We start from the raw sequence: 26,678 nt of genomic DNA, 5'->3' as shown, positions 1-26,678 counted from the left end.
TTGTAGGTCTTCATAGAACAGTTCAAATTCAGCTTTTTCAGCGTTACTGGTTGGGGCATAGACTTGGATTACTGTGATATTGAATGGTTTGCCTTGGAATCGAACAGAGATCATTCTGTCGTTTTGAGATTGCATCCAAGTACTGCATTTCGGACTCTTCTGTTGACCATGATGGCTACCGCATTTCTTCTGAGGGATTCCTGCCCGCAGTAGTAGATATATTGGTCATCTGAGTTAAATTCAACCATTCCAGTCCATTTTAGTTTGCTGATTCCTAGAATGTCCACGTTCACCCTTGCCATCTCCTGTTTGACCACTTCCAATTTGCCTTGATTCATGGACCTGACATTCCAGGTTCGTATGCAATATTGCTCTTTACAGCATCGGACCTTGCTTCTATCACCAGTCACATCCACAGCTGGGTATTGTTTTTGCTTTGGATCCATCCCTTCATTCTTTCTGGAGTTATTTCTCCACTGACTCCCTGCAGCATATTGAGCACCTAATGACCTGGGGAGTACCTCTTTCAGTATCTTATCATTTTGCTTTTTATACTGTTCATGGGGTTCTCAAGGCAAGAATACTAAAGTGGCTTGCCATTCCCTTCTCCAGTGGACCACACTCTGTCAGACCTCTCCACCATGACCTGCCCATCTTGGGATGCCCCGTGGGCATGGCTTAGTTTCATTGAGTTAGACAAGGCTGTGGTCCTAGTGTGATTAGATTGACTAGATTTCTGTGAGTATGGTTTCAGTGTGTCTGCCCTCTGATGCCCTCTTGCAACACCTACCATCTTACTTGGGTTTCTCTTACCTTGGGCGTGGGGTATCTCTTCATGGCTGCTCCAGCAAAGCACAGCCGCTGCTCTTTACCTTGGATGAGGGGTATCGCCTCCCACCATCCTTGCTGACCTTCAACATGGGATGGCTCCTCTAGGCCCTCCTACACCCGGGCAGCCACCACTCCTTGGGAGTGGGGTTGCTCCTCTCGGTCGCTGACCTGGCCTCAGGCGTCAGGTTGCTCCTTCCAGCTGCTGCCCCTGGCCTCTGGCACTGCCCCTGGCCTCGGATGCGGGGTAGCTCCTCTTGACCACAGACCCTGGCCTCGGACGCAGGGTGGCTCCTCTTGGCCATTGCCCCTGACCTCGGACACAGTGTAGCTCCTCCCGGCTGCCATCCCTGGCCTTGGATGCAGGGTATATCCTCCCGGCCATCGCCCCTGACCTTGGGCGTCGGGTAGCTTCTCTCGGCTGCCCCAGACCTCGGACGCGGGGTAGCTCCTCTTGGCCATTCCTGTGCTGTCAGCCTGGCACTCTAGGCCACTGCTCCTGACCTCTGACCTGGGGTAGCTCTCGGCCGGGCTTAGTGTGCCGGCCAACACTGCCTGTGCTTAGTGCACCAGCCGCCGCTGAACTGTACAAAAAGGATCTTCACGTCCTAGATAATCACGATGGTGTGATCACTCATCTAGAGCCAGACATCTTGGAATGTGAAGTCAAGTGGGCCTCAGAAAGCATCACTATGAACAAAGCTAGAGGAGGTGATGGATTTCCAGTAGAGCTATTTCAAATCCTGAAAGATGATGCTGTGAAAGTGCTGCACTCAATATGCCAGCACATTTGGAAAACTCAGCAGTGGCCACAGGACTGGAAAAGGTCAGTTTTCATTCCAATCCCAAAGAATGCTCAAACTACTGCACAATTGCACTCATCTCACATGCTGGTAAAGTAATGCTCAAAATTCTCCAAGCCAGGCTTCAGCAATAAGCGAACTGTGAACTTCCTGATGTTCAAACTGGTTTTCGAAAAGGCAGAGGAACCAGAGATCAAATTGCCAACATCTGCTGGATCATGGAAAAAGCAAGAGAGTTCCAGTAAAACATCTATTTCTGCTTTATTGACTATGCCAAAGCCTTAGACTGTGTGGATCACAATAAACTGTGGAAAATTCTGAAAGAGATGGGAATACCAGACCACCTAACCTGCCTCTTGAGAAATCTGTATGCAGGTCAGGAAGCAGCAGTTAGAACTGGACATGGAACAACAGACTGGTTCCAAATAGGAAAAGGAGTACGTCAAGGCTGTATATTGTCACCCTGCCTATTTAACTTATATGCAGAGTACATCATGAGAAACGCTGGACTGGAAGAAACGCAAGCTGGAATCAAGATTGCTGGGAGAAATATCAATAACCTCAGATATGCAGATGACACCACCCTTATGGCAGAAAGTGAAGAGGAGCTAAAAAGCCTCTTGATGAAATTGGAAGAGCAGAGCAAAATAGTTGGCTTAAAGCTCAACATTCAGAAAATGAAGATCATGGCATCTGGTCCCATCACTCCATGGGAAATAGATGGAGAAACAGTGGAAACAGTGTCAGACTTTATTTTTTGGGGCTCCCAAATCACTGCAGATGGTGACTGCAGCCATGAAATTAAAAGACACTTACTCCTTGGAAGAAAAGTTATGACCAACCTAGATAGCATATTCAAAAGCAGCGACATTACTTTGCCGACTAAGGTCCATCTAGTCAAGGCTATGGTTTTCCAGTAGTCATGTATGGATGTGAGAATTGGACTGTGAAGAAGGCTGAGTGCCAAAGAATTGACGCTTTTGAAGTGTGGTGTTGGAGAAGACTCTTGAGAGTCCCTTGGACTGCAAGGAGGTCCAACCCGTCCATTCTGAAGGAGATCAACCCTGGTATTTCTTTGGAAAGAATGATGCTAAGGCTGAAACTCCAGCACTTTGTCCGCCTCATGCAAAGGATTTACTCATTGGAGACGATTTTGATGCTGGGAGAGATTGGGGGCAGGTGGAGAAGGGGACGACAGAGGATGAGATGGCTGGATGGCATCACTGACTTGATGAACGCGAGTCTGAGTGAACTCCGGGAGTTGGTGATGGACTGGGAGGCTTGGTGTGCTGCGATTCATGGAGTCACTAGAGTCGGACATCACTGAGCAACTGAACTGAACAGTGGTGAGGGAGGGCACCCATGTCTTGTTCCTGATTTTAGAGGAAATGTTTTCAAATTTTTGCTATTGAGGATAATGTTTGCTCTGGGTTTGTCTTCAATGGCTTTTATTATGTTTAGGTATATTCCTTCTATGCCTACTTTCTGGAGAGTTTTATTATAAATGGGTGTTGAATTTTGTAAAAGGCTTTCTCAGAATCTATTGAAATAATAATATGGTTTTTATGTTTAAAATTTTTAATAATGGCATTGAGCAACTTGCATATATTGAAGAATCCTTGCATCCCTGGAATAAACCTGACTTGATCAGGCTACATGATGTTTTTAATGAACACATTAAAATTGTTGTTTGCTGGAGTTTTGTTGAGGATTTTTGCATCATTTTCATTAGTGATATTGGCCTGTAACTTTTTTTTGTGTGTGTGCGATGTCTTTGGAATAAGGGTGATACCTTGTAGAATTAGTTTGGTTGTGTTTTCTCCTCTTCTGTTCTTTTGGGAGAGTTTTAGGATACCCAATCAAAAAGTGGGCCAAAGACCTAAATAGACATTTCTCCAATTAAGACATATGGATGGCTAACAAACACATGAAAAGATGCTCAACATCACTCATTATTAGAGAAATGCAAATCAAAACCACAATGAGGTACCACTTCACGCCAGTCAGAATGGCTGCAATCCAAAAGTCTACAAGCAATAAATGCTGGAGAGGGTGTGGAGAAAAGGGAACCCTCTTACACTGTTGGTGGGAATGCAAACTAGTACAGCCACTATGGAGAACAGTGTGGAGACTCCTTAAAAAACTGGAAATAGAACTGCCTTATGACCCAGCAAACCCACTTCTGGGCATACACACCAAGGAAACTATAATTGAAAGAGACACGTGTATCCCAATGTTCATCGCAGCACTGTTTATAATAGCCAGGACATGGAAACAAACTAGATGTCCATCAGCAGATGAATGGATAAGAAAGCTGTGGTACATATGCACAATGGAGTGTTACTCAGCCATCACATTTGAATCCGTTCTAATGAGGTGGATGAAACTGGAGCTGATTATACAGAGTGAAGTAAGCCAGAAAGGAAAACACCAATGCAGTATTCTAACACATATATATGGAATTTAGAAAGATGGTAACGATAACCCTGTATGCGAGACAGCAAAAGAGACGCAGATGTACAGAACAGACTTTTTGATTCTGTGGGAGAGAGAGAGGGTGGGATGATTTGGGAGAATGGCATTGAAACATATATAATATCATATAAGAAACGAATCGCCAGTCTAGGTTTGATGCAGGATACAAGATGCTTGGGGTTGGTGTACTGGGATAACGCAGAGGGATGGTATGGGGAGGGAGGTGGGAAGGGGGGTTCAGGAGTGGGAACTTAATGTACACCTGTGGCAAATTCATGTTGATGTATGGCAGAACCAATACAGTATTGTAAAGTAAAAAAATAAAAAATAAAAAAAAGAAGGATAGGTATTAGCTCTTCTCTAAATGTTTGAAAGAATTCACCTTTGAAGCCATCTGGCCCTGGACATTTGTTTTGGGGAGTTTTTTTTTTTAGTCACAGTTTTGATTTGATTGTTTGTAATTCGCTTTTCATAATTTCTGTTTCTTCCTGATTTACTCATGGAAAGTTGAACTTTTCTAAGAATCTGTCCATTTTCTCTGTTTTCCATTTTATTAGCATATAGTTGTTCATAGTAGTCTCTTATGGTCCTTTGTATTTTTGCATTTTCTGTTGTAACTGCTGCTTTTCCATTCCTAATCTTGTTGATTTGGCTTTCTCCCTTTTTTGCTTGATGAATCTGGCTACTGGTTTGTCAAATTTGTTTATCTTCTCAGAACCAGCTTTTAGTTTTATTAATCTTTACTATTGTTTCCTTCCTTTCTTTTTCATTTATTTCTGCTCTGATCTTTATGATCTCTTTCTTTCCACTAAGGTTTTTGGGATTTCTTTGTTGTTGTTCTAGCAGCTATGTGATGTTTTCTTGTTTCTTGTGGTAGGATAGTATTGCTATAAACTTCCCTCTTAGAACTGCTTTTGCTGCATCGCATAGATTTTGGATTGTCGTGCTTTTGTTGTCACTTGTTTCTAGGAATTTAAAAAATTTTCTTCTTATATCTTCAGTAACCTATTCATTAAGTGTAAATGTATTGTTTAATCTCGATTTGTTTGTGTTTTTTACAGTTCCCCCTCCCCCCTGTATTTGATACCTAGTTTCACAGCATCTTGGTCAGAAAAAATGCTTGATATGATTTCAATTTTCTTCAGTTTACTGAGGCTTGATTTTTGACCCAAGATGTGATCTATCCTAGAGAATGTTCCATCTGCACTTTGGAAGGAAGTGTATTCTTCTGTATTTGGATGAAAAGTCCTGAAGTAATCAATTAGGTCCATTTGGTCTTATGTTTCATTTAATGTTTGTGTTTCTTTATTAATTTTCTGTTTTGATGATCTGTTTTCGTTGATGGAGATGGATCTTCTCTTTCTGAAGGGCAGCACTGTGTCGAGTAGTAGGTTTTGGGGTGTCTATCGGTTAGATATGGCTTTGGGCAGCCTGTCTGCTAATGTGCAGTGTTGTGTTTCTGTTTTATTGAAGGATTGTGTGGGGTATCTGGGCACTGGTGCTTGCTGGCCTTTGGGTGGGCTTGGTTTTGGTGTTGAGATGGAGGCCATTGGGAGGACCCTCATCTATGAATGTTCCCTGAGGTCATGAGTTCTCTGGTGGGATTAGAATTGGGTCTCTCATCTCAGGGGTTCAGGCTCATATTGAAACTCTAAGACCTCACAAGTCACACTGGACAAAAGACATGTTTCCAATACTCTTGGTGAGGGCAACACTCAGCAGCCCAGGACACCCAGCAAGGCTTATACCAAGTCCTCTAATGTTTCTAGGAAGGCCTTTTGACCTGTTTTGGGCAGCATGGGTTTAATTTAATCTCAGATATGGCCTTACTCCAGCTTGTAGTTGCTCCTAATGTTCACAGTTGCCCCTGGAGCCCCCAGTCTGTTCCCCACCTGGACATGAGGGGGCAAAGATCAAGGCTCATTAGGACTCATTCACTCTCTTGGGCTGGAGAAAGGGGAGGATATGACAGCCACATTATGTGTTGTGCTGGAGAGTGGCTGCCATGCCCTGTTGGGTGTTGTTAACAGTCTAAGATAAACTGTGAGTTCTTCCATAGGAAAGGGGCACAGTTTGTGGTTCCCTAGAAAGAACTCAGCTGTTAAAGCTCCCAGCAAATTGCGGGCAGTAACCTGTACCTGCTCATAGCCTGGAGGTAGCTGAAACATCTGGCATCAGGACCACATCCATGGTGTTTTGTCTACTGCCTCTAGCACCCCTCCTGGCTTTGGCAATGGTAGTCACGTCTATTTCCTCAGCCTTGTTTTAGTAGCCCTCTCAGTGCATCCTCATAGCCGCTAGCCCCCTACCTCTTCCTGGGATCTTCACTGCAGCCTCTGGCCCTGGACCCACCCTCTGCTGCAGGCCAAGCTTGCTAGCCACTCATCCTGGCTCCCCGTCCCCACCCTCTGGTCTGGGCTGAGGCTCGTGAGCTGCTTATGGGCTGAGCTCTGTTGGGCAGCTTTCTGTGTGTTTAGCCTTCTGAGCCCCACTGTTGAATGGCACTCTGAGGTTCCACAGCTCCCCCTTCTTCCCATCTGAAAGGGGATTTCCTAGTGTGTGGAAACTTCTCCTCCTTCATGACTCCTTCCCTCCCGAGGAGCACAAACTCCTGAAGTCCTCTATCTTTCTTTTTTAAATGTGTTTCTTTCATCCTACCTCATTTCAGGGAAATTAGCTTGCCTTTTTGGAGGCCCGGGGTCTTCTGTGGTCATTGAGAAGTTGCTCTGTAGGAGTTGTTCCACATTTTAATTTTTTTAATATATATTTGTGGAGACCAGGCAATCTCTGCCATCTTCTCTGCCCCGTCTTTTTTTAGCTTAAAAAAAATTTTTTTTATTGACGTATAGTTGAGTTGGTTGATTTCTTTAATGATCCATTTGTAGTTTAATAACATATGTATTGGGACTTCGATTGTAGCTCAGCCAGTAAAAAATCTTCCTGCAGTACAGGAGACCCAGGTTCGATCCCTGGGTTGGGAAGATCCCCTGGAGGAGGAAATGCAAGTCTGGTGGGCTGCCGTCTATGGGGTCACACAGAGTCAGACACGACTAAAGCAACTTAGCAGCAGCAGCAGCAGCAGCAACAATCATAAAAGAGGAAATTGACAGTAACACAGTAATAGTGGGGGATTTGGTTTTCACATATGAGTGTTTGCCTTATCTATAGATGTGCTCCTGTGTTGTTTGCATATATATTTCCCACTGTTTTATCATCTTCCTGGATTGATTCCATAATGATTATATGTGTCTTCCCTGTCTCTTGTAACAATCTTTATTTTAAAGTCTATTTTATTTTTCTGATACGAGTATTGGTATTCCAACCTTCTTTTGATTTCCATTTGCCTGGAATATCTTTTTCCATCCCCTCACTTTCAATCTGTTTCCATAGGCCTGAAGTGTGTCTCTTGTAGATAGCCTATATAATAGTCTTTGTTATATCCCTTTAGACAGTCTTTTGGTTGGAGCATTTAATCCATTTACACTTATGGTAATTATCAATATCTATGTTCCTATTGTTATTTTCGCAATGGTTTTTGGTTTGTTTTTGTAAGTTTTTTTTCTTCTGTTCCTTTTTAATTCTTTTTTCTTATGGTTTGATGACCATCTTTAGAATTGCTTTTTCCTTTATGTGTGTGTTTCTACCATAGTTTTTTGTTTGCATTTCCTGTAAGATTTTGCTATAGCAGTATGTGTATACTCATATGTACTCATTTCTTTTCATTCTTTTCTCTCTCTCTCTCTACACACACACACACATACACACACACACACACACACACACACACACAGAGATTGGTTCCAAATTGGGAAACGAGTGAATCAAGGCTGTATAGTGTCACCCTGCTTATTTAACTCACATGCAGAGTACATCACATGAAACGCCAGACTGGATGAAGCACAAGTTGGAATCAAGGGAGAAATATCAATAAGCTCAGATATGCAGTTGACACTACACTTATGGCAGAAAGCAAAGAGGAACTGAATAGCCTATTGATGAAAGTGAAAGAAGAGAAAGTAAAAGCTGGCTTAAAACTCAACATTCAGAAAACAAAGATCATGGCATCTGGTCCCATCACTGCATGGCAAATAGATGGGGAAACAATGGAAACAGTGAGAGACTATTTCTTTGGGCTCCAAAATCACTGCAGATGGTCACTGCAGCCTGAAATTAAAAGATGCTTGCTTCTTGAAAGAAAAGCTATGACCAACCTAGACAGTATATTAAAAAGCAGAGACGTTACTTTGCTGACAAAGGTCAGTCTAGTCAAAGCTATGGTTTTTCCAGTAGTCATGTATGGATGTGAGAGTTGTACCATAAACAAAGCTGATGGACAAAGAATTGATGCTTTTGAACCGTGGTGCTGGAGAAGACTCTTGAGAGTCCCTTGGACTGCAAGGAGATCAAACTAGTCACGCTTACAGAAAATCAGACCTGAATATACATTGGAGAGACTGATGCTGAAGCTGAAACTCCAATACTTGGGCCACCTGATGCGAAGAACTGACTCATTGGAAAAGACCCTGATACTGGGGAAGATTGAAGGTGGGAGGAGAAGGATACAACAGAGGATGAGATGATTCAGTGGTACCACCGACTTGATGGACATGCATTTGAGCAAGGTCTGGGAGTTGGTGATAGACAGGGAAGCCTTGGGATCACAAAGAGTTGGACATGAGGCAATGGCACCCCACTCCAGTATTCTTGCTTGGAAAATCCCATGGATGGAGGAGCCTGATGGGCTGCAGTCCATGGGATTGCAAAGTCAGACACGACTGAGCAACTTCACCTTCACATTTCACTCTCATGCATTGAAGAAGGAAATGGCAACCCACTCCGGTGTTCTTGCCTGGAGAATCCCAGGGACAGAAGAGCTTGGTAGGCTGCCATCTCTGGGGTCGCACAGAGTCAGACACGACTGAATCGACTTAGCAGCAGCAGCAGAACAACTGAACTGACTGACTGATACATACATATGTGTGTGTGTATATGTTTTATATATATATATATAATTACTGGTTTCTTATTTTTAAATGCAATTCCCATTTCTTATATTTGTACTGTTTTCATAGTTCTTGGTTTTGATATTCTATTTGTGTATGGCTGATTTCCAGCTTTTTGCTTTTACTGGTGAGCTTTCCTATTTGTGATTTCTTGTTTCTAGTTGTGGCTTTTTTCCCCTGCCTAGAGAAGCTCCTTTGCTTGGTGGTGCTGAATTCTCTTGGCTTCTGCTTGTCTTTAAAGTTTTTTATTTCTCCCTTGAATTTGAATAATAACTTTTCTGGGTAGAATGTTCTAGGGTTGTAGGTTTTTCCCTTAGTTTTTCTGAGTTTAATTAATATGTGTTCTGGTATGTTCCTCCTTGGATTTATCCTGCATCTTCATTTCCTGGTCTTGTGTGGTTTCCTTTCACATTGTATGGAATATTTGGACTCTAATTTCTTCAATATTTTCTTAGGCCCTTTCTCTTTATCTTTGTCTTCTGGGATCCCTATTATTCAAACGTTGGTGAAATGCACTAAACAAACAATGTTGTGTCCTCATTTCTTTTCATTCATTTTTCTGTATTCTGTTCCATGGCAGTTATTTCCATGGAAGAGGGTCTGTTTTCCAGGTGGAGTAGAAGCACTGAGAGTTATGTTCCATGTGGCTTTATTGCCCTGAAGTGTGTGCTCTATTCCTAAGGACATGAGCATGAAGGAAGTGAGCCCTGTATGTGTACATCAGGTCTATATACTACCCGTGCAGCCATTTGCAATTATGCCAGAAGCAGCCCAAGGTTGTGTCTCTTTCTCTGTTGTATTCATCCCAGACCTCTTGGTAGGCTGTTGCTTGGGGGCAAGGTTTTGTGACTGCTGGTCTTCCCCCTGGAGCCTAGGCTGCCTCTGTGGTAGGACTCTCCAGGACTTGTCTATTCCAGATCTAGCTCTAAGCTGTATTGGATGTGGGCAGAGCTGAAGGGCTCTCACTGGGAAAGGAATTACTTTGTACCACATCCTAGGGACTCTCTATGGTAGATAAGTGATTCTGTGATGCCACCAACCAGCTGGTTTATGCATCAACAGTCTACTGCTACCAAATTTGCCATGGTCAAGGTCACAAGGCTGCCAACACTGGAACTGTGAAGTGCTGTGAGCGTGCTGACAGTAATGTTCCTGTGGGCACTTATGCTCTCACCTGCATGTGCTAATGGTGGTGCTCCTATGGCAGACTTATGCCCAGCTATGTGTATGCTAATGATGGGCTCTGAGTTATGGCCTGGACTACACTCCAAGCCCTCTGGAACTAGACCATATTCTCTCTCAGGGACCTTCCACTGAAGCCTGTGTTTCATTGCCTAGCTGGGCAGGGCACATTAGAAACCCTGCCCAGTGCCTGTTTGGGGTGGGAAGTGGCATGAAGTAGCAACTGATACATGTACAGCAGCTGATACACATGCACTCCTTGCAAGTAGAGTTCATGCCCCTCCTGTCCATCTCTCTGTCCTAGAAGACCTCTATGAAGGAAAGGGGGAGTTCCCAGGGAGAGGGACCACCTATGTGGACCTTTCCTCTTTCACAACTTCCTCCCAGAGGTGCTAGACTCATTCCAATACCCTTTTTCCCGTCCTGCTCAGTTACATGGGAATCTTTCCTGCTGCTTTGGTTGTATAAGAGATCTAATGTTAGCTTTCAGTTGGTTTTCTGTGAAATTCATTCTACATGTAGATGTATTTTTGATGTGTTTGCTGGGGGAGGTGAGTTCCATGTCCTTCTACTCCACCATTTTGATCCAAAAAGAGTATTTTTCAAATATTAATCCTTAACATGAGAGAAAGAAAGTGTTGCTTTTTATTTTTTAGAGCTCACTCAAGTTCTTGAATGTGACCCTGAATTATGTGTGAAATTCTGTTTTGTCCAGAAGGAGAGTTCTCTGGAGTAGCAATGTTTGGGATGCAGAGCAGATGCTACTCAGCTATTGAGGTGTGTGCTCTGCGATGGAGGCTGGCAGGGCCCTCTGAGGAACATTTGCATGTCAGCATGTTGCTTCTCTGTGCCTCACTTTCTTCATGGGGACACTCAGGACCTCAGTGCTCAGCCCCTTGAGCATTTTCTCTCTGCCTGCCTGATCTCAAGCCTGCTGCACATCTCCTACATTGTGCCGTGTCTTTGGTAACAGGCTCCCTGTGAAGCTCTGAAGGATATGAGCTGATTTCCATGCGGAATGACTTGCTAGAGTGAGAGGGAAAACCTGCCTAGGGTTAGGCAGTTAAGAAGAAGCTAATGGAAGTCTGGGGTAGGGGGAAGGTGGGAGCCGAGGCAGATCTCAGAACTGAGATGGAAATCCAGACTTTTAGGATGGGTCTGCTTCCAAACTCATTCAGGTTGTTGGCAGAATCCAGTTCCTTGGAGGTGTAAGACTGAATATCCTGTCCCTTGCTTGCTGTCAGCTGAGGCTGCCCTTAGCTCCTAAAGGCCTCTCTGGTTATGGCCCTTGGACCTAAATCTCAGAACCAGCAATGTTATATGGAAGTCTCATGGTGGGAATTCTTCCACCCCCTTGGATCTCTTGAACTCTCTATCCTGGGCTTCCTCCAGCTCTCCTCTGGGACAGCTCCTTGGAGTCTCCAGGATCTCTATGACTCTCCCTCTGAGGCTTCTCTTCTGCTTCTAGCTTGAGAAGGTTTCCTACTTTTAAGGGTTCATGTGAGTCAGTTGTGCCCACTCAGATAATTGAGAGTAATCCCGCATCTCAAGATCTATAACCTGAAATACTTCTGTAAAGACCTTCTTGCCATACATAGTAACATAATGACATAAGCACATGTTCTGAGGACTAAGGTGTAGGCTTCTCTATGGGGCTAGGGGGTGTCATCATTTTACTGCCTGGAACAAGGCAACATCTTATAGTCTGGACTGTCCACCAACCAGGGTCTATGCCTCCTTTGTTGCCACTCTAAAATCTGTCCTGCCCAAGCAGTTTGAATGTTGATCTGCCATGCCTTCCCCTGCTATGGGGCAGCTATCCCTCTCCCCTTGGTGATGGGCTTGCCCCTCCTGACCTACCACCTCTATTGCACCCTTCCTAAAATTCTGGATGGGTTCATACACTTTGAATTACACTGAGGAACAGGAGGATTCTCATGAAACGGACCATCAGAAACACAGTGAGCACAGCAGACTGGGGCTTGGGTTTGTGGGGGTTCAGAGCTCTGAGGAGACCCTGAAGATTTTTCTCAAGCTCCTAAGATCCAAAGCCTTATATTACTGACATGTCAAATATATTTAATCCTTAGAGCAAGCATGTAAATGGATGTGGTGTGCTATTTCAGGAGTTTTCACGGAAACTAGGTTGAACTCTTATATGGAATAAAAGCAGGAAGAGTGAAGTAAAACTTTGTTAGCCTTTGCCCTGCCTGCCTATGGACCTGGTAGTTGTATTGGATGCCTATGTATTTCAGGACTGTGTAAGGACTAAGTGGAGGGGGGCAGGATAAACCTCATACGTGACACAGTTTATTATTTATTCCTCACTTCTCTCCATCCTCTGTATTCCAGTGTGGAGTTCTGGGCCAACATAGCACCTCGGGGCACAGCTTTCTTGATCCTCACCCTTCTGCTCTGCTGTCCAGTATTAAAAAGTCATCCCTCAGGCCAATAAGGGCTGTTGGCAGTTGCAGATTTGTGTCTTACAATTCAGTCCTCAGCGATGCACAATACCAGAACTAAACTAACTTGGCTAAGCCTGGGTTCTGCACCCATCCCCAAACACTGACCTCTGTGGTTAGTGGATAAAAGATCCCAAAAGGCTTCACCCAGTAGATTCTACCCTTCCGTGGTCCCATCTCTCTGTTGGGTGTCAGCCTTGAGTCATCCCTCACTGAGGCTACACTTGCGTATATGTGTGCACATTAGTCTTCCTGAAGATCATGCACTCTGTCAAAAAGGCCCACCCAGCGAAGCATTATATTATCCTGGTTGCTTGCATCCATCTTTCCATACACACAAAGGATTTCCTGGTACATGTCCTGACCTGGAGTCCTAAAGGTGGTGGTTTTCATTTGAGATGAGAACCTCCTCGCATTTCTCATGTTGAATCTACTTGCATTTCCTCTGAAAGATATCTGCCACCACAGCATGGTGACTTGCTAGTTCTCCTTAGCATTTCTTCTTTCCTATCACATCCAACAACAATAGCCGTATTCAAAAACGAATACTTGCAAGCAATGAATTTGTCTTCTGTTTGCTGGTATTTTTTGTGTTCCCTGCAGATATTCACACAAGCAATCACCTTCATAATGAACTGCAATCATCAAATCAAAAGCCTGTGAGATGGTTCAAGTATTACAGAAAAAAAGAGAATAGAGGTCTACCTCCAAGATTAACTGAGATTTTATTTTACTTTTTGAATTTTGATTCTAGGTAACGGGACACTGATTGGAGCATCAGCAAATGTGGTTTGTGCAGGAATTGCAGAGAAGCATGGATATGGATTCTCTTTCATGGAATTTTTCAGGTACTTAAAAAATTGGGGCTGATGCACTGGGACGACCCAGAGGGATGGTACAGGGAGGGAAGAGGGAGTGGGGTTCAGGATGGGGAACACGTGTATACCTGTGGCAGATTCATGTTGATGTATGGCAAAACCAATACAATATTGTAAAGTAATTAACCTCCAATTAAAATAAATAAATGTATATTAAAAAATAAAAAGATATAAAACAGAAAAAATAAAACTTACACACAATTAAAAAATAAGTTTTCTATATAGTCTAAATTTATTCGTTCCTAAGCTTAAGTAATTAAAAATAAGCCACACATATTTAATATAAGTATGTTTTAATAATCAGCAAGACATTGGTATTTTATGTTGCTTTGAACATTCCAATGGGGATTTGTGCCTTGACTGTCCAGGATGAGGGTGCATAATGAGAGTTTGACATCCTGCATGGTATTACCTAGTGAAAAAATTCATGGTAGAAAGGATCCAGGAATATTGAAGACTGGGGGCAGCCTGGGAGCAGGTGCCTCTCAGAAGCATAGCATAGAGAGGAGTCCCTGGATGGGGGAGTGCAGCTGATGCCAGCTCCTGCAAAGGGGAATCTGCTCTGAGGGAGCTGGGCTTGCTCTGGGGCCCCAGCCCTTGCACGCTTGTTTTTTAATGGCACCACTGCAATTTGGATGCAGGAACTGGGTAAAATAGTCATTGGTGGTGCCTGTAAAATAGTGCTGCCAAAATGAACTGAAATTTATTTGGGGAATACAGTGGTGGCTATCTCATGGAGGCATGCATCCACATCATCTAGGCTGAACCCAACTTTGGATTTCTATAAATAAGAGACAATTACCTTTATGGATATATAAAGCTCTTAAGGCCACATTCTTTTGCAGTAACATAATTATAAATTCAGATCTCACTGAATTATAAATTCAGTACTCTCCAGACACCAGATACCATAATCCACTTCTCTGTGTTTCAGGCTGGGCTTTCCAATGATGGTTGTCTCCTGCATGGTTGGGATGTGTTACCTCCTTGTTGCTCATATCGTGATGGGATGGAATTAGTACATATACAATGTATGAAGACTAAGGGAAAAGATCCATCATCAATGTCAGTAGAAAACTGCCGCAAAACCACTCTTTGGAGAAAAAAGGTGCTTACCATGGGGGTGCTCTGGAATGGAGACCTTTGCTATCCACATTCTTATTTGAGTGAAGCTGGCAAACTGATAAATACGAGATAACTTACCCAAGATTCTACTATAGGAAAATGTGTATATTTCAATATATATCTTGCTCTGTTCTATAGGAAAAGACACAAAAGGCTTGTATTGTTTAAATGTCACTTCTTCTGAGGTGACTGTTTTCCTTCATGTAATCACTTTTTATGTTAAAATAATAAGAGTTCAAATTGTATACTCTGAATGCATACCCTTCTTGGGAAGGGCATACAACTTGGAAGGAAACATTAAACGTATTTAAAACATACTGCCCCTTGAGAAAATGTCTTAGAATTTGTTAGTCTCTTACTTTTCAGTAGAGAAACTGTTGATGTTGTCCATATAGGTCCGCTCCTGTGGATATAGCAGGACGAATAGAAGGAAAGTAGATCTGAATGGGCAGATGGAAGATACTTAGCTCTGTCCATCATTTTTGTTCTTCAGCAAGTGAAAAAAAAGTTCATATCTGCAATAAAAGAAACAATGAAAGTTCCACCAGATTTTCTATCAAGTTTGTCAATTCTCCTGATACTGTCTCCAGAATTAATAGGTAAACGATCCAGTACCTATTAAATCCTGTTTCATCATGATAGAAACAGACAGCACTGAAGGAACAAATGGCTTTTCTGTGAATGTTGAAACGGCAGAGTTAAACATTGTTCTGATGCCTCATGCATAAACCCTGAAGGTCCAAGGACGATGGGGATACACTTTTACAGTCTGAATTCAAGATAAAGTGTGTTCTTCTACTGTGTATGAAGATCATGTCTTTCTTGAGTTGCATTATTAGCTATGTACAGGTTTGAAAGTCACCTCTATCCAGATTAAGGCCATGTTCAGGCAAGGGTGGAGGGACAGGTGGCCAAGCAACAGACACAACTAACATGGGAATTGGAACCACTTCCTCTTGCAATTTGTGTGTGCCTTGCAGATCTTGGGCCCCAGTCTCCTAAACACCACATAACAGAGGACAATGTGCATGCCTAACTTTATGGATCAGTTGGTTAGAGGATATTTGGTTTACAGCACATGGTTCAACTTTGCCTGGTGGCAGTGTTTCCCACAATAAAGTCTTCAATCTGTAGCAGGGCCCAGTAGCAGCCAAGAGCTGCTGTTACAGTGAAGACTAGTAGTCAGAATGGGAGCATGTGGACCTTATCCAGCCATTCATGCTCTGCATTGTGATTTCCCCAAGGAGGTCAGCCAGAGACACTGGGACTCCTTCAGTGTGCTATGCCATTGCAAAAGGTCCAATTGACAAGGCAGGTTGCTTGAAAGCTAGGCCTGCTGAAGGGCCTTCATTTGCTTGAGTGTCCCTCAACATGTGCAGCTTCAGGAAGTCATCTGGTAATGGGTTGGAGTAGCTTCTCCAATGTGTTATATGTTTCCTACAAGATTGAAAGTGGACCTCCAAGAATTGTACTTTTAAATTTTTGTGTGTGATTAGTGCAATAATTTGTTTCTCACTTTGCAGGGTAATTTTAAGTCACTGATTGGTATTAGCCTTTAAATTTTCCATTGAGAAATGAAACCGAGATGGTGTACTTTTTTGCTTTTACTATCTTGGTATGGATGAGAAGCTTCCTAATATAAAAGAGAACAATTTTGGAGAGTCTGACAGTTATTTATCATATTATCTATCCCAGGACTTATTCTGGAGCTAGGGAAATAACCTCAAGATGGGTCTACTACTCCACAGAATCAAATATTGTATGAGCTTAGACCAAGAATGCATCCACCATTTGACCTCTGTAGGCTGCTACTCTGTAAGTAACTAGAGGGCATTTTGGGTCACTGAGAATTGCAGAAAATTAATACTAGAAAAGAAAATCTGTTTTCATCAATGTACAAATTACTGTTATTGTGCTTGTTCAGTTGCTAAGAGGTGTCTGACTATTTGCAACCCAATGAAATGCAGCATGCCAGGCTTCCCTGTCCTTCAGTATCTCCCAAGGTTTGCTCAAACTCATATACATTGATTTGGTGATGCCATCCAAACATCTCATCCTCTGTTGCCCACTTCTCCTCCTGCCCTCAATCTTTCCCAGCATCAGGGTCTTTTCCATTGAGTCAGTTCTTCGCATCAGGTGGCTGAAGTATTGGAGCTTCAGCTTCAATATCAGTCCTTCTAAGGAATATTCAGGGTTGATTTCCTTTAGGATTGAGTGATTTGATCTCCTTGCTGTCCAAGGGACTCTCAAGAGTCTTCTCCAATACCACAGTTCAAAAGCATCAATTCTTTGGCACTCAGCCATCTTTATGGCCTAACTTTCACACTCGTACATGACTACAGGAAAACCATAGCTTTGACTATACAGGCCTTTGTCTGCAAAGTAATTTTTCTGTTTCCTAATACACTGTCTAGGGTTGTCATAGCTTTTCTTCCAAGGAGCAAGCACCTTTTAATTTTATGACTGCAGCCACCATCTGCAGTGATTTTGGAGCCCAAGAAAATAAAATATGTCACTGTTTCCATTATTTCCCCATCTACTTGCCTTGAAGGGATAGATCAGATGCCATAATCTTAGTTTTTCGAATGTTGAGTGTTAATTTTTCACTCTCCTCTTTCATTTTCACCGAGAGGCTCTTAGGTTCCTCTTCACTTTCTGCCATTAGAGTGGTATCATCTGCATATCTGAGATTGTTTATATTTCTCCTGGAAATCTTGATTCCAGCTTGGGATTCGTCACGATGAGTATCTAGCTGATGTATTCTGCATGTAAGTTAAATGTTGTCATGTCTAAGTGTTGTCAGTGAAATAGAAGTAGATGCATTTTTTTGAATTCCTTTGCCTTTTCTATGATCCAGTGGATGTTGGCAATTTAGTCTCTGGTTCCTTTATCTTTTCTAAATTCAGCTAGTACATCTGGAAGTTGTCTATTTAACTGCTAAAGCCTAGCTTGAAGGATATTGAGAATTACCTTGCTAGCATGTGAAATGAGTGCAATTGTATGGTAGTTTGAGCATTCTTTGGCATTGCCTTTCTTTGGGATAGCAATGAAAAATGACCTTTTCCAGTTCTGTGGCCACTGCTGAATTTCCAAATTTGCTGGCATTTTCAGTGCAACCCTTTAACAACATCATCTTTTAGGACTTGAAATAGCTCACCTGGAGTTCCATCACCTCCACCTAGCTTTGTTCATAATAATACTTCCAAGGCCCACTTGACTTCACATTCCAGGATGTCTAGTTCTAGGTGAACAACTGCATCATCATGGTTATCCCGGTCATTAAGACCTTTTTTTGTACAGTTTTGTGTATTCCTGTTACCTCTTTTTAATATCTTCTGCTTCTGTTAGATCCTTACTGTTTCTGTCCCTTATTGTGCCCATTTTGAATGAAATATTCCCTTTATATCTCTAGTTTTCTTGAAGAGAGCTCTATTCTTTCCCATTCTATTGTTTTCCCCTATTTCACTGCATTGTTCACTTAAGAAGGCTTTCTTTTCTCTCCTTGCTGTTCTCTGGAACTCTACCTTCAGTTGGATGCATCTTTCCCTTTATCTTTTGCCTTTAACTTCTCCTCTTTTCTCAGCTATTTGTAAGGCCTCCTAGGAGGATGATTTTGCCTTGTTACATTTCTTTTTCTTTGGGATGGTTTTGATCACTGACTCCTGTACAATGCTATGAACCAACTCTTTGGAAAAGACCCTGGTGCTGGGAAAGATTGAAGGCAGAAGAAGAGGGCAACAGAGGATGAGATGTTTGGATGCAATCACTGATTCAGTGGACATGAATTTGGGCAAACTCTGGGAGATGGTGAGGGACAGGGAAGCCTGGTGTGCTGTGGTCCATGGGATTGTGAAGAGTTGAATACGACTTGGTGATTGAATGACAGACCCTGTGATGAAGAGGACATTTTTTTTTTTTGGTGTTAGTTCTAGAAGGTCCTGTAGGTCTTCATAGAACTATTCAACTTCAGCTTCTTTGGTATCAGTGGTTGGGGAATAGATTTAGATTAGTGTGATGTTGAATGGTTTGCCTTGGAAATGAATTGAGCTCATTCTGTTGTTTTGGAGATTGCACCCAAGTGATGCATTTTATACTCTCTTGTTGACAATAGGGCTACTCCATTTCTTCTAAGGGATCCTTGCTCACAGGAGTAGATGTAATGGTCATCTGAATTAAATTCCCCCATTCCCATCCATTTTAGTTCACTGATTCCCAAAATGTCAATGTTCACTCTTGCCATCTCCTGCTTGACTACATCCAATTTACCTTGATCCACAGACCTCCCATTCCAGGTTCTTATGCAATATTGTTCTTTACAGAATCAGACTTTACTTTCACCACCAAACACTCAACAACTAGGAGTCATTTCTCTTTGGTCCAGCTGCTTTATTCTTTCCTGAGCCATTTCTCTGCTCTTCTACAGTAGAGTATTGGATACTTTCTGACCTGGGGGGCTCATCTTCTGGTGTCATATCTTTTGCCTTTTCATACTGTTCATGTGGTTCTCTAGGCAAGAATACTGGAGCGGTTTGCCATTCCCTTCTCCAGTGGACCATGTATTGTCAGAACTCTCCACCATGACCTGCTCATCTTGGTTAACTCTGCATGTCATGGCTCATGGCTTCACTAGTTACAGAAGGTTGTGGCCCATGTGATCATTTTGTTTATCTTTATGTGATTGTGGTTTTCATTCTGGAGGCTTTGAGATTGTAATTCTTGCTTTTTCTGTCTGCCCTCTGATGGATGAGGATAAGAGGCTTGTGCAAGCTTCCTGATGGGAGGGACTGGCTTTGGGGAAAACTGGGTCTTGCTTTGGTGGGCAGGGCCATGCTCAGTAAATGTTTAATACAATTGTCTGCTGATGGGTGATGAGGAAGCCCAAGGTGGTGGAATAGAAGGACATGCACTCATCTTCTCTCGTGAGAACACCAAAATCGCAACTAGCTATTGAATAACTATTGATAGGAGAACATTGGAACACCACTAAAAAAGATACCTTATATCCAAGGACACAGGAGAAGCCACAACAAGACAGTAAGAGGGGAACAATCAAATTGAAATCAAATCCCATACCCAACAGGTGGGTTACCCACACTTTGGAGAACGATAATTCCAAAGAAGGTCTTGCTCTATTATGGAGGTTCTAGGCCCCTCATCAGACTTCTCAACCTGGGGACTTGGCAAAGGGACTGGGAGTTCCCAGGGAATCTGACATTGAATAACAGAGAGATTCGATTACAGAAACTCCACAGGACTGGGGAAAGCAGACACTCTAGGAGAGCAGAAAGAAAACCTTGTGTGTATCAGGACCCAGGGGAAAGGAGCAGTGACCCCACAAGAGACTGAACCAGATCTACCTGTGAGTGTTTGAGGGTCTCCTTTGGAGGTTGGAGGTGTGGGTTGGCAGAGGCCAGTCACAGGTGCTGGCAGCAGAAGTTCTGGGAGGCGCATATTGGCCTACGTCCTTTCAGAGGTTGCCTTTAGCCCTAGCATAGAACTTGTAGACTCTTGGACTGGGTCATCTCAGGCCAAACAACTAACAGGGCAGGAGCACAGCTGCATTCATCAGCAGACAAGTTCTTGTTAAATGGCTGCAAATGGCTATGATCTTTCACCACACCTTCCTCTGAAGAAGATGTGAGGGGAGATCGCAAGCATATCCTCAGTTGTGCTGAAGGATTCTTTCTTAAAGGAATATGGCCTCCTTTGAAGAACATACTTAGCTCTAGGAAATGGCCGAGGTCATTAATCCTTCTTAGGATCCTTGATACTTCTTATCAGATCCAGATTTCATCCAGTTTTATGTGTGAAGCTACCCATGTAATTCATTACCATGAACTCCACGATCAACTTGCCTTTTGGCATAAGTCTCTGAAGTTCACTGCGGTCAATGTGCCCACCCTGACTGTGACAATGAAGTGCTTCACAATGAAGTGCTTCACAATGAAGTACCTCTTTTGCCTTGGGATCACATTATCACCATTGGGAAAAGAGGACTCCCTTCCATTACTGTGTCCCCTACTCTCAACAACTCTCCAGAGGAGAGTCATAACAGGGGTTTCCAAGGATGTTGTGCCCTCCTTTATGCCTTGCCACACCTGCTGCCTTCATGAAGGAAGTGGCCTCTGGATTCTCTTGCAGAGAATGCATGGAGCAGCGTGGTAGATCAGACACAGTCAGTCCAAGCCTTTGGATTCTTTTGTATATATTCCAAGAACTAACCAGCTGTACCTAGAATTTACACCCCATTAGGGAAATAAAAGAGAAGTGGTCTTTTTCAGGCTTCATAGGCAAAAGAGCAGATCAGGCCTCTGATCTTGCTTCTAACCTGCCTGGACACTGCCCAGACTGGGAGTGACCAGGAGAGACTGCCTGACGTGAGTGCAAGGCTTGTAGTACCATAGATAAGATGGGGGAAGAATTTTGAGATTGTTGAGCCCCTGGAGGGGGCCTGGCCAACCAAGCCCCAGACTTAACAACATTCCAGGTTTTACAAGACAAAACAAACAACATTATCATGAAATCAGGCTTGCAGTTTGGTCACAGGTTGATGGTGATATCTGTCTTGGGATTATAAGTGGGAACCTGAATTGCAATCTTTGAAGTCTCACCCACGGAGTAGATGCACTTCCTGGGAACTTTTCCCAATTGGGACTCCAGATGTGCTATGACACGGGACTTCCCAGTGCTGATTCAGTCTGGATGTTGGTCAAAACCCAATTTAGTAATGTATTCCCTGCTCTTTCTATCTCTCTTTTCTTTTAATGTTAGTATATTTAACTTAAGCTAGATAATTCTCTAATAAATATTTGTATTACTTATTTGTATATAACAAGTGGATTATTTTGTTAGCAAACCCTTTAAACATGAAACAAAAGTGAAGACTTTTGGCAAAATACACCTCTTCCAAGTGATCAACCCAACACATGTAATTTCAAATTCCAAGTAAGTGCTGACTTGTTGAAGCATTATATTTCATCCTTCATTGTGTGATATCCACAGACTCCAATTCCCTATGTACTCCCTACACAGAGTGGGAACTTTTTCAATAAGCAAAATAGTTTTTCTTGAAGTAGACTTTATACCTCTTTATCAGGATATACTAGTTTGTTAGATCCCTGGAGAAATGAAGGGTTTTGGGAATGAGTCTTGAGGCAAATTCACATCATCTTGGGAGACAACTAACTCAAGTGCAGCCACAAAATGTTTGTTACACGATGAGGCTGCTCTCCTATACAGTCCTGAGGGAGGTCCAGTCAGAGTTTTTTGGTTCAGTGTTCTCAGGTAGGTCTGAGTTTAATTACATATCTTTGTCCCACTATCAGGGTCCCTCTTTTTCCCCACCAGCATCATTGCCAACCCTCACATTCAGGCTCTGGGTCTGGGCCTCAGCAGATATGCTGGCTCCTTCCAAGTTGCCTTCAAAGCTTTCTGACCAACTACTCATGTTATCAGTTGAAGACATTATCCTTGGCTTTCAGCTCCTATACAGTTCCCTGTTTATCTTTCAGGAGAAGCCATGTGATTCCAGACACCTTGGTGATCAAAGTCCACTGAGGTCCAATGTCTTGTCCTCCTGCTGACTTTCAGGGATAGCAATGCTGCTGTAGCCATGAGCAGCATGGTTCTATTCTCTCCAGAAAGGAGGTGAAAACCCTGCCTCCCTCAGAAATGTGAGGAAAATAGTTCCAGTTCTTACTATAGGAGTTTTTTTCCTGGATCCACTTAAGTTATGGATTAGGCAGGGAACAGAGAGCACAGTAAAACTGCAAAATATGAGAAGAGTTTGAAGAAGTAACTCTTTGCAAAGTATGGTCACAATATTAAGAAACTACAAAGGGGAGTGAAGTGCCTGTAGTTTGTAATGGTAAAATAGCATTCAGTTCAGTTCAGTTCAGTTCAGTCGTTCAGTCGTGTCCGACTCTTTGCAGCCCCATGAATCGCAGCATGCCAGGCCTCCCTGTCCACTACCAACCCCCGGAGTTCACTCAGACTCACGTCCATCGAATCAGTGATGCCATCCAGCCATCTCATCCTCAGTTGTTCCCTTCTCCTCCTACCCTCAATCCCTCCCAGCATCAGAGTCTTTTCCAATGAGTCAACTCTTCGCATGAGGTGGCCAAAGTACTGAAGTTTCAGCTTTAGCATCATTCCTTCCAAAGAACACCCAGGGCTGATCTCCTTTAGAATGGACTGGTTGGATCTCCTTGCAGTCCAAAGGACTCTCAAGAGTCTTCTCTAACACCACAGTTCAAAAGCATCAATTCTTCAGTGCTCAGCCTTCTTCACAGTCCAACTCTCACATCCATACATGACTACTGGAAAAACCATAGCCTTGACTAGATGGACCTTAGTTGGCAAAGTAATGTCGCTGCTTTTGAATATACTATCTAGGTTGGTCATAACGTTTCTTCCAAGGAGTAAGCGTCTTTTAATTTCATGGCTGCAGTCACCATCTGCAGTGATTTGGAAGCCCCCCAAAAATAAAGTCTGACACTGTTTCCACTGTTTCCCCATCTATTTCCCATGAAGTGATGGGACCAGATGCCATGATCTTCGCTTTCTGAATGTTGAGCTTTAAGCCAACTTTTTCACTCTCCTGTTTCACTTTCATCAAGAGGCTTTTTAGCTCCTCTTCACTTTCGGCCATAAGGGTGGTGTCATCTGGATATCTGAGGTTATTGATATTTCTCCCAGCAATCTTGATTTCAGCTTGTGTTTCTCCCAGTCCAGAGTTTTTCATGATGTACTCTGCATATAAGTTAAATAAGCAGGGTGACAACACACAGCCTTGACGTACTCCTTTTCCTATTTGGAACCAGTGTGTTGTTCCATGTCCAGTTCTAACTGTTGCTTTCTGACCTGCATGCAGATTTCTCAAGAAGCAGGTCAGGTGGTCTGGTATTCCCATCTCTTTCAGAATTTTCCACAGTTTATTGTGATCCACACAGTCAAAGGCTTTGGCATAGTCAATAAAACAGTGATTAGTGGAGATATAACTCCAGAAAGAATGAAGGGATGGAGCCAAAGCAAAACAATACCCAGCTGTGGATGTGACTGGTGATAGAAGCAAGGCCTGATGCTGTAAAGAGCAATATTGCATAGGAACCTGGAATGTCAGGTCCATGAATCAAGGCAAATTGGAAGTGGTCAAACAAGAGATGGCAAGAGTGAACATCAAGTTTCTAGGACTCAGCGAACTAAAATGGACTGGAGTGGGTGAATTTAACTCAGATGACCAATATATCTACTACTGCAGGCAGAAATCCCTCAGAAGAAATGGAGTAGCTAGCCATCATGGTCAACAAAAGAGTCTGAAATGCCATACTTGGATGCAATCTCAGAAAAGACAGAATGATCTCTGTTCATTTCCAAGGCAAACCATTCAATATCACGGTAATCCAAGTCTATGCCCCAACCAGTAACGCTGAAGAAGCTGAAGTTGAACTCTTCTATGAAGATCTACAAGACCTTTTAGAACTAACTCCCCAAAAAGATGTCCTTTTCATTATGCTGCTGCTATTGCTGCTAAGTTGCTTCAGTCGTGTCCAACTCTGTGTGACCCCAAAGAGGGCAGCCCACCAGGCTCCACCGTCCCTGGGATTCTCCAGGCAAGAACACTAGAGTGGGTTGCCATTTTCTTCTCCAATGGATGAAAGTGAAAAGTGAAAGTGAAGTCACTCAGTCGTGTCCGACTCTGTGTGACCCCATGGACTGCAGCCTATCAGGCTCCTCCGTCCATGGGATTTTCTAGGCAAGAGTACTGGAGTGGGGTGACATTGCCTTCTCCTTTTTATTATAGGGGACTGGAATATAAAAGTAGGAAGTCAAGAAACACCTGGCATATCAGGCAAATTTGGCCTTGGGATGCGGAATGAAGCAGGGCAAAGACTAATAGAGTTTTACCAAGAAGATGCACTGGTCATAGCAAACACCCTCTTCCAACAACACAAGAGAAGACTCTACACATGGACATCACCAGATGGTCAACACCGAAATCAGACTGATTATATTCTTTGCAGCAAAAGATGGAGAAGCTCTATACAGTCAACCAAAGCAAGACCAGGAGCTGACTGTGGCTCAGATAATGAACTCTTTATTATCAAATTCAGACTCAAATTGAAGAAAGTAGGGAAAACCATCCAAGTATGACCTAAATCAAATCCCTTATGATTATATAGTGGAAGTGAGAAATAGATTTAAGGGCCTAGATCTGATAGATAGAGTGCCTGATGAACTATGAAATGAGGTTCGTGACATTGTACAGGAGACAGGGATCGAGATCATCCCCATGGAAAAGAAATACCATTATCATTCCCTAAAGCTCCCTCACCTAAAGATGGTGACTGCAGCCATGAAATTAAAAGACACTTACTCCTTGGAAGAAAAGTTATGTCCAACCTAGATAGCCTAGTGAAAAGTAGACATTACTTTGCTAACAAAGGTCCATCTAGTCAAGGCTATGGTTTTTCCTGTGGTCATGTATGGATGTGAGAGTTGGACTGTGAAGAAAGTTGAGTGCCGAAGACTTGATGCTTTTGAACTGTGGTCTTGGAGAAGACTCTTGAGAGTCCCTTGGACTGCACGGAGACCCAACCAGTCCATTCTGAAGGAGATCAGCCCTGGGATTTCCTTGGAAGGGATGATGCTGAAGCTGAAACTCTAGTACTTTGGCCACCTCATGCGAAGAGTTGACTCATTGGAAAAGACTCTGATGCTGGGAGGGATTGGGGGCAGGAGGAGAAGGGGACGACAGAGGATGAGATGGTTGGATGGTATAACTGACTCGATGGACGTGAGTCTGAGTGAACTCCAGGAGTTGGTGATGGACAGGAGGCCTGGCATGCTGTGATTCATGGGGTTGCAAAGAGTCTGACATGACTGAGTGACTGAACTGTACTGTACTGAAAGCTATGTGAAGAGGGCCTCCAGACAATATTTGGTGAAATGATACAGCACACTTTCAGTTTGCTGAAAAGAGGAAAAGAGATACCAGTGTCAATCCCCCTTTCTTCTAGCTCCTGCCAGCAGTTTCCATTGGCCAAACCCAACCAGAATTACAGGGTGTTGGACACCTTCAGAGACTTCCCTGGTGGCTCAGATGGTAAAGCGTCTGCCTGCAATATGGGAGACCCAAGTTCGATCCCTGGGTTGGGAAGATCTCCTGGAGAAGGAAATGGTAACCCACTCCAGTATGTTGTCTATGTCGGCCAGCTTCTGGGCCAGAAGCAGAATGGAGAAAGGAGAGGTGAGCCTATAGGTCAGAGGGAGGAGCTGCAGCTCACTTAGAAAGTTCATGTTTCTTTGCTCTGGGAATATTCCATGCCTCCTCTACTCCAAGACCTCACAATTGATCAACTCCCATTTGCAATTTTACTCCACTGAGTTCATGGAAATCCTCAAAAAAGAACATTGTCATTAGTAACTTTACAAATTTATTTCTGCAGCTTGATCCAAATTTCTGTCTTATCAAATAATAGCAGTGCCTCTGGCTTCATCAAAGGCCTCGTGTGTACTCTGAATCTTGAGCCTTAATTTTTTCAGGAGTTGTACTTTTTCTAAAAAGAAACTGCTCTCCTCTGCATCATCTACCACACCATTTCCACCCACATACAGACATAACTTCATAGGCTTCATTCATTCATTCATTTGTTAATTTAAAGACATTTATTTCATGTTTTTTTTTAAATGTTCCAGGCAATGTTTCCAGGTTCTAGAGTTGGGAAAGTGAAAACAAACAAAAAATTCTGATGGTATGGAACTTCCATTTAAGACTGTCTTAAAAATACTCATCTCCCTCTAACCACCACCCCAGTTCCTAAAACTTTTGGAAACATTTTCTTCTGTGCCATTTGCATCTTTTGTTTTCCAATTCATTCACTTTTTATTACTATAAATAATTCAGGCATAAAAATTGGAAAA

The 26,678-nt window shown here is 43.0% G+C and overlaps 1 protein-coding gene across 3 annotated transcripts in view; it reads left to right on the top strand.

Annotated features, from left to right (window-relative positions):
- The window catches only part of OCA2 (OCA2 melanosomal transmembrane protein), a 339,669-nt gene extending 324,371 nt beyond the window's left edge, over positions 1–15,298 (top strand). For 2 of the 3 annotated variants that reach the window (XM_004004469.5, XM_060409587.1), the window contains 2 exons: positions 13,508–13,601; positions 14,566–15,298. In XM_004004469.5, coding sequence (XP_004004518.1) covers positions 13,508–13,601; positions 14,566–14,650 — 179 coding nt within the window. In that variant the 3' untranslated portion in view covers positions 14,651–15,298. The remainder of the gene's footprint in view (positions 1–13,507; positions 13,602–14,565) is intronic. The other variant, XR_009599263.1, reaches the window with a different exon arrangement.
- The last annotated feature ends 11,380 nt before the right edge of the window (positions 15,299–26,678 follow it).

The sequence above is a fragment of the Ovis aries genome, chromosome 2, assembly GCF_016772045.2.
Source record: "Ovis aries strain OAR_USU_Benz2616 breed Rambouillet chromosome 2, ARS-UI_Ramb_v3.0, whole genome shotgun sequence".
Lineage (NCBI taxonomy): Eukaryota > Metazoa > Chordata > Mammalia > Artiodactyla > Bovidae > Ovis > Ovis aries.
Note: the sequence above shows the minus strand (reverse complement) of the source record. Positions and strands in the feature narration are given on the sequence as shown.